Here is a 14,943-nt window from a genome sequence, read left to right on the forward strand (position 1 = left end):
GCCACAAAGGGTTTTCTGCAATGAGTGATAGTAGGACTCAGAAAGGTAGAGAGATGCTTTGTCTTGTACGCTAGGAGGATCGTGGAGGGGGAGGTGGGAGAAGAGATCCGGCACCTCAGGCAGAGACCATTTTTAGAAAGGACTACCATCTAAAAGTTGATCTGGACAGAAATATATTCCTTTACAAATTCATACTTTTAAAGCAGCCCCCCCCCCCAACCCACAAAAAACCATGGTTCCTGCTTCTATAGTTACAAGGCTGTTTATTCCCCGTTTTGAAGACACCCCCCCCCCCCCCCGGCCAAACTACAGCTCTGGTTGGATCCACCCGGGTTGTTTTTCTTTCCTTCTGTGTCCCTGAAGTGGCTGTGGAACACAGGACCTGGTGACTGGTGTTGCTTTGAATTGATGATTGTTGGCTTCACGTGAGTCATTCGGACTGCATGTCCACCATCCTAGACTTCCCTGGTCCCTTGTGCTCAGTCTGCACTCTGTCTGGAGGCGCTAACCCCAGAAGTCATCCCAAGTCTTAAGTGTCCTCGTTTTGCTGAAGCCTTGGCTGGCCACCCTGTCTGAATGTCACTTCTCTGAAATTTTTTCACAATTTGCTTTGTCTACTTTTCTTTTCAGTATTTGTTCCTGCCTAACTTATATAATTTATTTATCCTCGGCCCCTTTCATTAGTCCAGGGCTTTCAAACTCGAGCTTGCATCCTAATCGATTGGAGGTCTTTAAAATACAGATTGTTGGGCCCTACCCCAGAGTTTCGGATTCCCTTGGCCTTGGGGCAGGACCTGACATTTCTTTTCTTTCTTTCTTTTTTTTTTTTTTAAAGATTTTATTTATTTATTTGACAGACAGAGATCACAAGTAGGCAGAGAGAGAAGAAGAAACAGGCCCCCTGCTGGGCAGAGAGTCCCATGCGGGGCTCCATCCCAGGACCCTGGCATCATGACCTGAGCCAAAGGCAGAGGCTTTAACCCACTGAGCCACCCAGGCACCCCAGGACCTGACATTTCTAATAGTTCACAGGAGAAGCTGCTTTCTCAGGGGCCACATCTTGAGAATCACTGCACTAGAGACTAGATAAGTGAGGATTAGATAAGTTCCCTGAAGACAGTGGTTTTTATTGGTACTGTTTACTGTTGTTTCATCAGCAGCTACAAGAATGTCAAGCATGTGGTATGCATTCAGTAAATAGTTGAATGAGTGTTGAGTAAAACTGTCTGGAAAAGTAAGAGTTATAAGCAGTATCAAATACAAACACCCTATCAAAAAATGCTGTCACATACCTATTTTATAAATACATGCTTCTAACTATTGGGTATTTACCCTAAAGCTACAAATGTAGTGGTTGGAAGGGGCACATGCACCCAAATGTTTATAGCAGCAATGTCCACAATAGTCAAACTATGGAAAGAACCACCTAGATGTCCATCAACAGATGAATGCATGAAGAAGATGTGATATATATATGTGTGTGTGTGTGTATGTATATAATGGAATACTATGCAGCCATCAAAAGAAATGAAATCTTGCCATTTGCCATGATGTGGTTGGAACTAGAGGCTATTACACTAAGCAAAATAAGTCAATCAGAGAAAGAAAATTATCATATGATCTCTCTGATATGAGGAATTTGAGAGGCAGGGCGGGAGATTGTGGAGGGTAGGGAGGGTAAAAAGGAAACAAGATGGGACTGGGAGGGAGACAAAAAGAGACTCTTAATCTCAGGAAACAAACTGAGGGTTGCTGGAGGGGAGATGGGTGGGAGGGGTGGGGTAGCTGGGTGATGGACATTGGGGAGGGTATGTGCTATGGGGAGTGCTGTGACTTATGTAAGACTGACGAATCACAGACCTGTACCTCTGAAACAAATAATGCATTTATGTTAATAATAATAAAATAAAAGACAAGCTGGTAAAAAGAACCTAAATTAGGTGCGCCTGGGTGTCTCAGTCAGGCGTTGGACTCTTGATTTCGGCTCAGGTCATAATCTCGGGGTTGTGGATGGAGCCCTGCCTGGGGCTTGGTGCTCAGCTGGGAGTCTGCTTGAGATTCTCTTTCCCTCTGTTCCTCCCTGCCATGTGCATGTGCACACGTTCTCTCAATAAATAAATAAATAAATAAAATACAAAAGAAGAAGAAGAACCTGAATTATGTTTTTGCTCCATAGGAAGAGAAATAGAGACTCTGTAATTCTTTTTTTGTTTGTTTGTTTTGGGTAGAAAACAGCTTTATTGAGATATAATTTGCATATCATTCAATTCATCTGCTTAAAGTGTGCGGTTAAATGGTTTTTAGTGTATTTATAGAGTTGTGCAACTGTCATCACAGACGATTTTAGAGCATTTTTATCACCTCCAAAAAGATCCTGTACCCATTAGCAGTTACTCCCCCAGGCTCCCCCCCACCCCCATCTCCTAGCCTGAGACAATCACTCAGTCACTAATCTACTTTCTATCTCTATAGATTTTCCTGTTTTGGACATTTCAGATAAATAGAATTATACCATATGTGATCTTTGTGACTGGTTCCTTTCACTTAGCTTAATGTTTTTGAGGTTTACCTAAATTGTAACGTGTTTGAGTACTTTATTCCTTTTTACTGCCAGGTAACATTCCATTGAATGGATACATAAATTTTCAAATAGTTTATCTAATTTTCAGCCAGTGGACAGTTGGGTTTTTCCACTTTCTGGCTTTTATGAATGATGCTGCTATGAACTTAGATATATATGTTTTGCATGGATATGTTTTCCTTTCTTGTGGGTGTACATCTATGAGTTTAATTATTTGTTCATATAGTAACTATATTTTAACATTTTGTAAAACTGCTGTTTTCCAAAGTGGCTATACTATTTTACATTTTCACCAGCAAATGTCTGAGGATTCTAAATTCTCAGTAGAGTCTCACCAGCACTTGTTACAGTCTTTTTGATTATATCCATTCTAGTGGGTTATAGAGGTGTCTGTCTCATTGTGGTTTTGATTTGATGTGCATTTTTGTGATGGCTAATGATCCTGATTTTTTTTTTTTTTTCATTTGAGAAAGAGAGTGTGAAGCAGAGAATAGAGAATCTCAAGCAGGCTCCAAGCCCAGTGTGGAGCCTGATGTGGGGCTCAGTCTCACAGCCCTGAGATCATGACCTGAGCTGAAATCAAGAGTCATATTCTCAACTGACTGAGCCACCCAAGCGTCCCTGAACATCTTTTAAACTGCCTGTTTTGTCATTTGTATTTTTTCTTTGGAGAAATGGCTATTTGGATTCTTTGAGGTCTGTGTAAATTTATGCTGTTTTTGTTTAAGAAGAAAATATTGGAAGAAAAATTGCATTCCACTTTTTTTGTGGAATAACCACAAATAAGCAGTTTGTCTACTTTTTCCATCATGCATTTCATGTTACCCACAGACCTTCCACACCTCGTTCAGGAGTCTCCTTAGATGCTTCCTTCTCAGCCGCGTTTGTTCGTCCTTCTGTGTAAAGAGGCATCCATCCCTAATCCCTCTTTCCAGTCTTATCCTGTTTTATTTTCTGAACGCACTTGTCACTCTGATATTACAATAAATTGCTCTGCTTTGTCTCCTGCAGTGGAATGCAAGCTCAGTGAGGGTAAGGACCCTGTTGAGTTCACTTGGTATACTGGTAGGGCCTCAGTAAATACTGGCTGAATGAACGATTGAGTAGAAGACTGGGCTCTGGAGTCCACCACTCCCTGGTGTTCTGGGAACTTGGGCAACCTGTTTAACTTTTCTCAGGTTTAACATCTTCATTTGTAAAGCCACAGTAGTAAGAGTCTTTGTGTTCCTCGGTGGTTCTAGGGTTAATTTCACTGGTGTATGTAAGGCACCAAAGGCCATGCTATGTACTATAAAGAAAAGAAAGCTGTTAGTTTTAATCTTTCTCCTTGCTTTTGGCATGTTATATAGAATAGTGACAGCAAGGAATATGTGTTTTCTTTTTAAAGGACTCAGTTGAATCTGAATTTTGTTTCTTTTTTCCAGGGGATGCAGAGAGCAACTAATGTCACCTATCAAGCTCATCATGTCAGCAGGAACAAGAGAGGTCAGGTCGTGGGGACCAGAGGTGGTTTTCGTGGTTGCACAGTTTGGCTAACAGGTACAGTCAAGAGAGATAAACCAGCTAATTTCAAAAGCAGTGTTTATAGGGGCGCCCAGGTGGCATTACTCAGTGAAGTGTCTGCCTTCAGCTTAGTTCAGGATCTCAGGATCTCAGGGTCCTGGGATCGAGCCCCACACTGGGCTCCCTGCTCACTGGGCTCCCTACTTCTCCTTCTCCCTGCTGCTCTCCCTGCTTGTACTCTCTCTCTGTGTCAAATAAATAAATAAAATCTTAAAAAAAAAGTGGTGTTTATAGACAGCCTTGAACCGGGATGAAGCATATTTATTTAGATTTTGAGTTGTCCTTGTATCTGGAACATCACCATATGTAACTAACAACGTTGCTGGATTATAACATTTTAATAATTCCCTTTGTTCTTTATGGAATTCTTGTTGAAAAAAAGGGGAAAACCAGAATGCATCTTAAAATTACTTTCTAGGGGACACCTGGGTGGTACAGTTGGTTAAGTGTCTGATTCTTGGTTTCTTCTCAGTTCATGATCTCAGTATCACGAGATTGAGCACTGCATAGAGCTCCACGCTCAATGTGGAGTCTGCTTCAGCCTCTCTTCCTCTCCCTCAGCACCTCCTCTTGCTTGTGTGCTCATGCATGTGCTCTCTCTCTCTCTAAAGTAAATAAATCTTTTTTTAATGCACACAGAATTACTTTCTAGTTGATAACTACATTACATTCTATAAGCTTTTTGCATGCAAACAAGACCTAGATTCTGCCTTCAAGAAGATGATGATGTAAACCATATGAAGAGGAACAATGAGTGATAAAGAATTTCTCATCCGTTTCTGTCATTCACCTTTTGGTTTGGCCTCTGATTGGTTCTCGCATTGGTCTCAGATCGTTTCTCGCACTGGTTCTCCCAGAGTCTCCCTTTAGGCCCACCTGCTGAGTGGGTTAATTGATCTAGATTTTGGTACTTCTAGAATCATACTTAAAATTTTGATGCATGTTGCCAAATAAACCACCAAAATTTTATATCTATTTACTCTCCTACCAAAAGTGTGGGAGGAGTTCCATTTCCCAGTGTCTTCATCAACGTGGATATTACCAATACTTAAAATATTTTCTGATTGGTGAAAAGCAACGTTCTTGTTTCGTGTGTGTGTGTGTGTGTGTTTAATTACATGCTTCAATTGTAGACAAGTCCGTTTCTATATGAAGGAAGATACCATCCTCACATTCTTCTCATTCTGACATCTAGATTGTTGGTGAATTATTTTTTCATTGTCCAGGTTCGTAATACTTAGATTCTTACTTTTTCCTAATTCTTCATCTTAAATTTTTGTAATTGTTTTTGAGTACTATAAGTAAATTGATTCTGTATCCATCAACTCACTATCAGTTCTTTGATTATGGTATGCCCAGTCATGAGTTCTTTTTCTGAGTCCAGTTTTAAGTGTTCGTATTTCGTCATTAAGTGGTTTTTGAAAGATGGTGTTCACTGAATTCTGAATTTCCTGAGTTTTTATGTTTGAGAATGCCTGTCGTTTACGACCATTTGACTGGGTCAAATAGATATTTGGTTCAACTTTTTTTTTTTTTGTCTTGTAATTCTTTTTTTTTTTTTTTTAAAGATTTTATTTATTTATTTGACAGAGAGAGATCACAAGTAGGCAGAGAGGCAGGAGAGAGAGAGGAGGAAGCAGGCTCCCTGCTGAGCAGAGAGCCCGATGTGGGACTGGATCCCAGGACCCTGAGATCATGACCTGAGCCGAAGGCAGCGGCTTAACCTACTGAGCCACCCAGGCGCCCCTTGTCTTATAATTCTTAAAATATTATTTCATTGTCTTCCAGTATTAAATGATATCAAGAAGTGTGAGACTCATTTGATTTTTTTTTTTTTTTTTTGGTTTTTAGAAACTTTCCTATTTTCATCTGGATCCCTGAAAAATTATCTCTTTTCCTATATTTTAGTTTTGCCTTTCTCGTTTAGGCCCCTTATCCATCTGTGGTTGATATTTGTGTGCAAGTGAGGGAGGGATCTATTTTGTTTTTTTTTCCCATGTGGATAATTCTTTGCCTCAAGAACATATATTGATAAGGGCATCCTTTTTTTCCTGCAATGCCAACTGTCATATGTCACATATCCACTTATGTGTGAATTTGTTTCTGGGCTCTCTGATCTGTCCTGTTGGTCTGTTCCTCTATTATTACCACATTTCCTTTTTACTATATACTTATAAGTCATCAAATCCAGTGAAGTAAGTCCTCTTAACATATTCGTCAGTAATATCTTGACTTTCTTTCTTTTTGCTCTTTGCTTTATTGTATACATTTTGTAATTGGTTTAACCAGTTCCTCCAAAATCTGGTAGGGATTTAGTTTGAGATTACATTGTATCTAGAGGTCAGTTTGGGGGAAAATCAATCTTTAGAAAAATTGGATAATCCTTTTCTTGAACATGGCTTTTTCCATTGATCTTATCACTTAGCGATGCTTATAAATACTGTTCATCAGACATAGTGCTTGTTTTATGATCTCATAGATAATCAGTTTTCATATATATTTGACAAGAACATCTAATCCCTGATGAGTATAATATTTTGTAATGTTTATTAGATCAAGCTTGTTAATTATGTTGTCAGATTTTCTATAGCCTTTGTTTTTTTCGGTTTTTTTTTTTTTTTTGGACAGTAGTGTTGGAAACAGAAGTAAAGATTTCTTTTTGTTGCAGTTCAATAGCTTAACCAGGACCTGTCATGCTATTGAGTGGTTTGCCATTTTCCTGGAATGCAGTTTGTTTTTTCTCAGATTTTTATTTCAGATCAACTTTCTTTTATATTTTTAGATTGGTTGGTCTCCTAGTTTCCCAGGGCTACTGTAACAAGTTATTTCAAACAATGTGGTGGCTTCAAACAGCAGAGATTTATTCTCTTACAGTTCTGGAGGCTGGGAGTCTGAAATGAGGGTTTTGGTGGGGTTAGTTCCTTCTGTGAGCTCTGAGGGAGATTCTGCTCCAGGCCGATTCTCCTGGCTTCTGGAGGTTGTTGGCAATACTGAGTGCTCCTCTGTTTATAGATGTAGTGCTCCAGTCCCTGCTTTCATCCTCATATGGCCTGGTAGTGACACTAGTCACTGTATTTAGTGCCTATCCTGGTACTGTATGACCTCATTTTAATTTAACTAATTATATCCACAAAGACTCTGTTTCCAAATAAGGCCACATTCTTAGGTTCCAGGTGTATATAAATTTGGGGGGAGGGGAATTAGTTATTCAGTCCAGTACATTTGGTTTCTTTTCTTCAGATATACTATTTTTCCTTATCTAGTTCTGGATTATCTCTCTTGTAATTTTGTGTTAATTTTCTCTAACTGCTCTAAGTTCTTTGCCTTCTTGTCTGTGTTCGCTGTAATCATCTCAATAAAATTTTCTATGTCGGTAATTAAATTTTCAGCAGTCTTCTTAATGTTTTTCAAATACAAATCAAGATGAATATATATACACACGTATGTATAAATAGGTACTCTTATTATCATTTGGTTGTCTCATATACAAAGTCTAAGAGTTCAGGTTTCAGGATTTTTTTTCCCCTCATACTTAGTGCTCACTGCCAGTTAAAAACAATAGCAAACAGAACCCCCTGCATCCATCTCTTTATTCAGTTACTGTTACTGTGTAACAAATTACCCCAAACCTAGTGGCATAAAACAGCCGTTTTAATTTGCTTACCATGTTGTGGGTAAGGAATTGAGGAGGGCTCAGTGGGGCTGTTTTCCTGACGTCTGAAGGCTCACCTAACTCACTTACTCACTCACTTGATGCTGTCTGTCAGCTAGGAGCTTAGCTAAGGAAACCATCTGCTTGTGATCTTGCTAGCATGGTGGCCTCAGGGTGTTTAATAGCAGGCTTCTCTCAGATGCAGAGTCCAAAGAGAACTGACTCTGCTTTGGAAGTTACACATTGTTGTCATTTTCACTTTGTCCTTTTGGTGATAGGAGAATCCCAACACCAGCGCAGATTCAAGGGTAGGGAATTAGACTCTACGTCTTGTTGTGACAGTGACGATGTCACATTGTCAAAGAGGTTTTAGGGTGGGAAATTCTGTCGCAGCCATCTTTGGAAAATACTGTCTGCTATAACCTTTAATACAAAGTGTTTTTTTTTAGATTTATTTGAGAGAGAGCACGAATAGGAGGGGCAGAGGGAGGGAGAGAGAATCTCAAGCAGACCCCACACTGAGTGACCATGAATGAGATCATGACCTGAGTGGAAACCAAGAGTCAGGTGCTTGACCTGCTGCACCCTCCAGGGACCCCAATATACAATTTTTTTTTTTTAAAGATTTTATTTATTTATTTGACAGAGAGATCACAAGTAGGCAGAGAGGCAGGCAGAGAGACAGAGGAGGAAGCAGGCTCCCTGCTGAGCAGAGAGCCCGATGCGGGACTCGATCCCAGGACCCTGAGATCATGACCTGAGTCGAAGGCAGCGGCTTAACTCACTGAGCCACCCAGGCACCCCCCAATATACAAGTTTTTAATGTATAAAGCAAGTAATACTATTGATCCTCCTAACATATCCACTTTTTTTTTTTTTTTTAGTCATCCTTCTAAACTATCATGACTTCTTTCAAGGGAATCAATATGTGAGACTTCCTTTTTTTTTTTTTTTTTTAAGATTTTAGTTATTTATTTGAAAGAGAGAGAGATCACAAGCAGGCAGAGAGAGAGGGGGAGCAGGTTCCCTGCTGAACAGAGAGCCTGATATGGGGCTCGATCCGAGGACCCTGAGATCGTGACCTGAACCGAAGGTGAAGGCTTAACCCACTGGGCCATGTAGGTGCCCCTAGACTTCCATTTTTATGTCTTGCTTCATTAGTTGTGAATTCTGTACTTACATACTCATCAGGGTGGCAAGTGTTAGTGCATAAATATATGCTTTCCTTTTCCTTCTTGTTATTTAGTGAGTAAACATTGGTAGAGGAAAGTGAGTTGAAGTAAGGATATTCTCTCAAAATTAATTATATTATAAATTGGACTCCCAGATACTTTTATTATGGTAGTCTATGGGATGTATTGATCCTGGGATATAAAGAGAACTTTATAATATTATTTTTACTTACTTTTGTCCTTTTTATTGCTTCGCCAGAAATAATTTGAGTGTATCACTCTCTTTTTACTTTGGCACGTGGCGTTGGAATAGTGGTAATGAGAATCCTTTGAAAATGAGTAATTTCTAGGATACCTTTGGGCATGGACAGGAGTTATTAAAAACATAAATGCTTGAGTAGGAAACCCTGTAGTCTTGGATCAAAATGGTGAATGGCCTGCTGTTGCAACATTAAGCCGGGAGCTGGAACCCTCCAGCACATTCAGAAAATACCATTCAGAAATGGTATCACAGCGCTGCAGTTCAAGAAACTAGTGTTAGTGTGAGGTGATACAGTATGTGAGAATGATGACGTGAAGGAGGCCATGAGGCTTTCTGAGAACCTTATGTAACACCACAGGATGTTTCACACTGAGAGAGCACGGGATCTGACCAGGAGGAAACAGATTTCGCCTAATGAGCAGCGGACACAATACAAGGAGGGTAAATTCTACCTTGAACCCCATCCGAAAGAAGTTCTTTGGGAAACAGAACAGAGAGAAGAATGGGCAAGGAGAAATCATGGAGTGAAAATCTGTGGTTGCAGCTGCCCTCAGATATTTTTAAGAAGTTGAGTAAACCTGAAATGTGCTGTTGAGAACTATTTGAGCTACAAATCTATTAATTTAAATAAACGTCTGTTGTAATTAAAAAAAAACCCAAAACATAAATGCTTATTTTATTAGAACCAAAGATGCTTTTCTAGCTCAGATGTATATCTTATGGAGAAATGCAGGAGAAGTATTACTGAGAGATGGCTATGAAAAATGAATGTAATTAAGCCTGTGATTTTAATTCCTTATAACTAAGTGGTTATCCTTCTAATGCTGCATTTGAACTGTGCTTGGACTGTTGGCTTCTAGGCTTATCTGGAGCAGGAAAGACCACAGTGAGCATGGCCTTAGAGGAGTACTTGGTGTGCCATGGCATCCCGTGCTACACTTTGGATGGTGACAACATTCGTCAGGGTCTCAATAAGAATCTTGGCTTCAGTCCTGAAGACAGAGAGGAGAACGTTCGACGCATCGCAGAAGTTGCTAAGCTGTTTGCAGATGCTGGCTTAGTGTGCATCACGAGTTTTATATCACCTTATACTCAGGTATGTGGCCTTTGTGTTGTTGCTGTTCTCATGTCGTTGATTGAGAATATGCTGTCACGGAGAACAAACTGTTTAAACATGGGCATGTGCTTTGAAGCTAAATTCAGATTAAAATAATTAACCTACAGCATTTCTGTGCTGTGACTTCTGAGTAAATTCAGTTTTGGTAAAACCTGCTATGAGCCCCCCCCCCCACTCCCACAAGGTAACTAAACTTGTTAACTCAAGCCAGTGGCCAAATTATTTCAAGCTTGTCTTTTCAATTCAGTAAACGTACAGTAAATACTCAGCATGTGTCAGACACCAGGGAGAGTTTTCAGTTTCTTCATGTGGGCCTGACTATGGCTTCTTTGCTCCCAGGTCTTCAGGCTCTTCTTTCCTTACACTCTTCCTTTTATTTTAGCACCAATTCACTGTTTTTAAAATTTTTTAAAAGTTTTTGTATCTCTCTTAAAAAATTTTATTCTCACTGTATGAGTTTTGTTTCCCTGCCTAGAAGACAGTCTTCTGCCTCTACCGATCCTTCTTTTCTTCATATCAGTTGACTCCTGTTTGTGCTTTGAGAGTCAAGTTAGGTGTCTCTTCCTCCTGAGTACCTTCTCTTGGTCCTTGGGGCTTACCTGTCTTTGGTGCCCTTATTATTGTGCCATAGTGCATTGTTCTGTTACAAATACCAGGTCATTTGTCAGTGGTGCTAATAGCAGCAGCTGTAATAGTAGTAGTAGTAATAAAAATCATAACAGTTAACATTTATTGAATACCAACTAGATACTATGATATAATCGATTTAGTGCTCATCAGCCAATGGAGAAGGCAGATGTGGAGTGCCTGGGTGGCTCAATCAGTGAAGTGTCTGACTCTTGGTTTTGTCTGAGGTCGGTCCTAAGATCCAGCCCCACCTGAGGCTCTGCACTCAGCATGGAGTCTGCTTGAGAGTCTCTTCTCCCTCCTCATCTGCCCCTCCCCTTGTTCACTCACCCTGTCTCTCAAATAAATGAATAAATAAATAAATAAATAAAATCTTAAAAAAAAAGAAAAAAGGCAGTGGTGAGGAGACAGATGTAAATTACCCAGGGTCACATATTGTACATGATAGAGCAAGGATTTGCACCCAGACCGTGTCGCTGGAATCCATGTTCTCTCCTACTATGCCTTGTTACCTCTAAACCCCACTGGCTGCTTGAAGTCTGAAACACATCTTACTTATCTTTGTAATCTTGATGTTAAGTCGGGCTCCTGGAACAGAGTAGATACTTAGTGTTTATTAAATGACAGCTTAGCTCAGATGTGAAAGAACAGGTGAATTACTATGTGGCTAAAGGCTTTGGGGCCAGAAACAGTGGACTGGAATTCAGCTCTGCTGGTTACTGTTATGACCTTGGCCAGTTGACTTGACCTACATAAGCTCAGATAATGCCTACTTCATAGGGTTGCTCTGAGGATTAGGTAAGTCATGCATCCAGAGCTCTCAGCACAGTGTGTGGTGCGTAGTAAGTATTCAGTAAATATAACAAATAATAGCACGGTTCTAGTGCTGTATTGTGAATTTGCATGGCTACTTGGACTTTTTTTTAAAAAGCAACACTAAAATATGAGCTATTAGAATTATAGGGAAGTATCAAATGGAGTATTAATTATAAAATTCACTTAATTGAACCATGGCAGGAATCCTAAAAGGTCCTGTGAGGACTACTTTTCATTTTCCTGAAACATTGGAAACAATGTCAGTGTATCATTTTTAAAGGTTACCAGGTTATGAAGTATATAAAAGAATGATAGTTGTTTGAGTTCTTGCATCCTTGGATATGCACAGTTTTCAGAGTAATATAAGTAACTGATACTCTTGTACTTCTGGGAATTTGTGCAGCTCTTAGAAAAGGAGAGGGTAACACAGGATTTGGAGAGCTGTCAGCTTGGTCTCTAAAAGCATATGCTGATCTGCTTTTTGGCCTTCTTGTCTCCATAGTATGGAGCAGAATTTGTTGATCTCATCTCTGAAAGCTAACTAACAGTGAGGTTTGGCCTCTGCTTAGGATGTGTCAAAATCTGTAATATTTATATCAGACCATATAATATAGCATGTGTGTATTATTCCATGTCACCATTGAACTTGAGGATCTTGGTTCTAAAAATAAACCTGGTGGTTCCTAGCTAGTCTGGTGGGAGCCTAGAGATGAGAACAGTTGCAGTGTGTTGCAGCAGGAGATGAGGACGATGTCTGTGGAAGGTCCTGTGTAAGAATCACTGAGGAGGTGCCACTTGAAATGAATCCGGGAGGAATCAGAGCATACCAGTGAGGTGGGAGGGAGAACACTGCCCTGGCAGAAGAGACAGTGCAGTGTCTGCCGCAGGATCGAAATGTCAGGGAGTTTGGTCTTTTGGGGAACTGTAGGTAGTTTGTTATGACTGCTGTGCAGGATGAATGTGAGGGGAGATGAAGCTAGAGTGGTTTGCAGAGGTCCGATGATGAACCTTCACTGCTCAGAGCTTTGCTGCCCAGGGGACTGAACAGTTTGAGATTGTTCTAGTGAATGCTATCACTGGGCTTGCATTTTAGTAAAGTCGCCTTTGAAGCCCGGAATAAGCATGGCCTGGAGATAGGAGACCAGTGAGGAGGCTTTTGGAGTGAATTCAAGCAGCAATAATGGGAATGGAAAATATGGGGCATTTTGAGGGCTCTTGAGCCCATAGCATCAGAAGGACATGATGCCTGGCTGATTGCTGAGTTTGGGGTGAACATGAAGGCTGGTTCTTTCTGAATAGAAGATGAAATGATTGAGGTGGAAAATACAGGATGGGGAGGGAGGAGATGATGATTTTATTCTAGGTGGGTTAGGTTTGAAATCTAGTGGCGTATCTAAGTGGGCCATTGGAAAATTGGTCTTGGAGTGCAGGAAAGCTGTGTAGAATTGAGAAAGATTTAGGAATCATTAACTTTATTCAATGAAACCTAGTTGAAATTAAGTATAGAGTAGTTATATAGAATGAGAAGAGAGCCATGTCTAGAAACTTGGAAAAACCTGCATTTTAAAGGACAGTTGAAATCAGTTAAGGTCACAACTTAATCATTCTGCTACATGCTGTGGTTGTAAAGCTAATGAAGAATTAACCAATATATCAGAATAAGATCTATGACAGGTATATAGTGGGTCCTCCGAGAAGCCAGAGGAATCAAGGGCCCTCAGTCATTCTGGGCCTGTGAATTCCTGGAGGAATTCACCACAGAGCGTCCCTGTGAGGAGCACATTGCTTTATGCAGAAGAGAACAGTGGAGGGTTTCTGGCAGGGCAGATGACTAAGGCATAAGGCCCAAACAACCTGGTAGACCAGGCAGGTACTAATTATTAATAGAACATTAAGTGCAAGACTGAGAATGGTGGGGCCAGGTATAGAAAGGCCTGATGCCTGGGGTGCCTGTGTGGCTCAGCTGTTAAGCATCTGCCTTTGGCTCAGCTTGTGATCCCAGGGTCCTGGGATCGAGCCCCATGTTGGGTTCCTTGCTCCACAGGAAGACTGCTTCTCCCTCTTCTACTCCCCCTGCTTGTGTTCCTGCTTTTACTCTCTCTCTCTCTCTATGTGTCAAATGGATAAATAAAATCTTTAAAAAGAAAGAAAGAAAAAAGGCAGTCTGATGCCTCCCACTAAGAAATTTGGGTTTTACCCTTATGGTCTTGGGGAATCTCTGAAAAGTTAGTGATATGGTTAGGGTACAGTGTTAGAGTATGGCTTTGAGTAGAGCAAAGCTAGAAGCCAGCACACTTTTAAAAGGGTGTAGCAATTGACCAGTTGAGGAATGAGGTTGAGCTAGGGAGTAGGGAAGAAATGCAAATTGGGTTGGTCTAATAATTAGAGGCAAAATTTGAAGGACTTTGTGACAGAATGCACAGGGGGTGGGAGAGTGGGGGGCAAAGGAAGGAACCAGATCAACTCTTTTTTTCTGGATGAATATGTTGCCTTCCTTGATTTGGGCAGTATAGGCAGGATTCCAGCTTGGGGGGAAAAGAGAATGAACTGTGTTAGGAACGTGCTAAGTTTGAGGTGGCTGTGGGTGTCCAGGTGGGTGTATTTAGGAGGAAGTTGGAAATGTGTGTTCAATTTCAGGAGAGAAGGCAGGGCTCAGACTTAAGAGTTGGTGTTTATGTCGTAGTTGACATTGTGAGGGCTGCTGAGAAAAGTGCTCAAGGACTTAATGTGAGCAGTGGGCTCCTGATGGACTGTGGGCAACAGCCGTGTTGAAGAGATGGGATAAGTAGGGAGAGCTGGGGAGCCTGCATTAGGAATAATCAGGGGGTAGCATCATTGCCATACACAGGGTTAGTAATGTGGAATGCAGCAGAAAGTCCTGTCATTTAAAGGCTGAAGAGTACGCATGATTAAGGGATTTTGTGTAATTTGTTAGTTCACTTGTTTTTCTTTCTTTTCTTCTTCTTTTTTTTTTTAACATTTTATTTATTTGAGAGAGTGTGTGTGCACATAAGAAGGGGGTGGGTCCAAGGGGGAAGTAGAGTCCCTGCTGAGCACGGAGCCCTATGCTGGGCTGGGTCCTGGGACACCTGGATCATGACCTGAGCCGAAGGCAGACGCTTAAGCGACTCACCCAGGTGCCCAGTTCACTTG

The 14,943-nt window shown here is 40.8% G+C and overlaps 1 protein-coding gene across 1 annotated transcript in view; it reads left to right on the plus strand.

The window, feature by feature from the left end:
* Positions 1 to 14,943, plus strand: part of PAPSS1 (3'-phosphoadenosine 5'-phosphosulfate synthase 1) — a 98,474-nt gene that overhangs the window by 10,670 nt on the left and 72,861 nt on the right. The window contains exons 2-3 of the mRNA XM_004748115.3: positions 4,006 to 4,120; positions 10,091 to 10,326. Coding sequence (XP_004748172.1) covers positions 4,006 to 4,120; positions 10,091 to 10,326 — 351 coding nt within the window. The remainder of the gene's footprint in view (positions 1 to 4,005; positions 4,121 to 10,090; positions 10,327 to 14,943) is intronic.

This window comes from Mustela putorius, unplaced genomic scaffold (assembly GCF_011764305.1).
Source record: "Mustela putorius furo isolate JIRA1106 unplaced genomic scaffold, ASM1176430v1.1 tig00000868_pilon_pilon_pilon, whole genome shotgun sequence".
Classification (NCBI taxonomy): domain Eukaryota; kingdom Metazoa; phylum Chordata; class Mammalia; order Carnivora; family Mustelidae; genus Mustela; species Mustela putorius.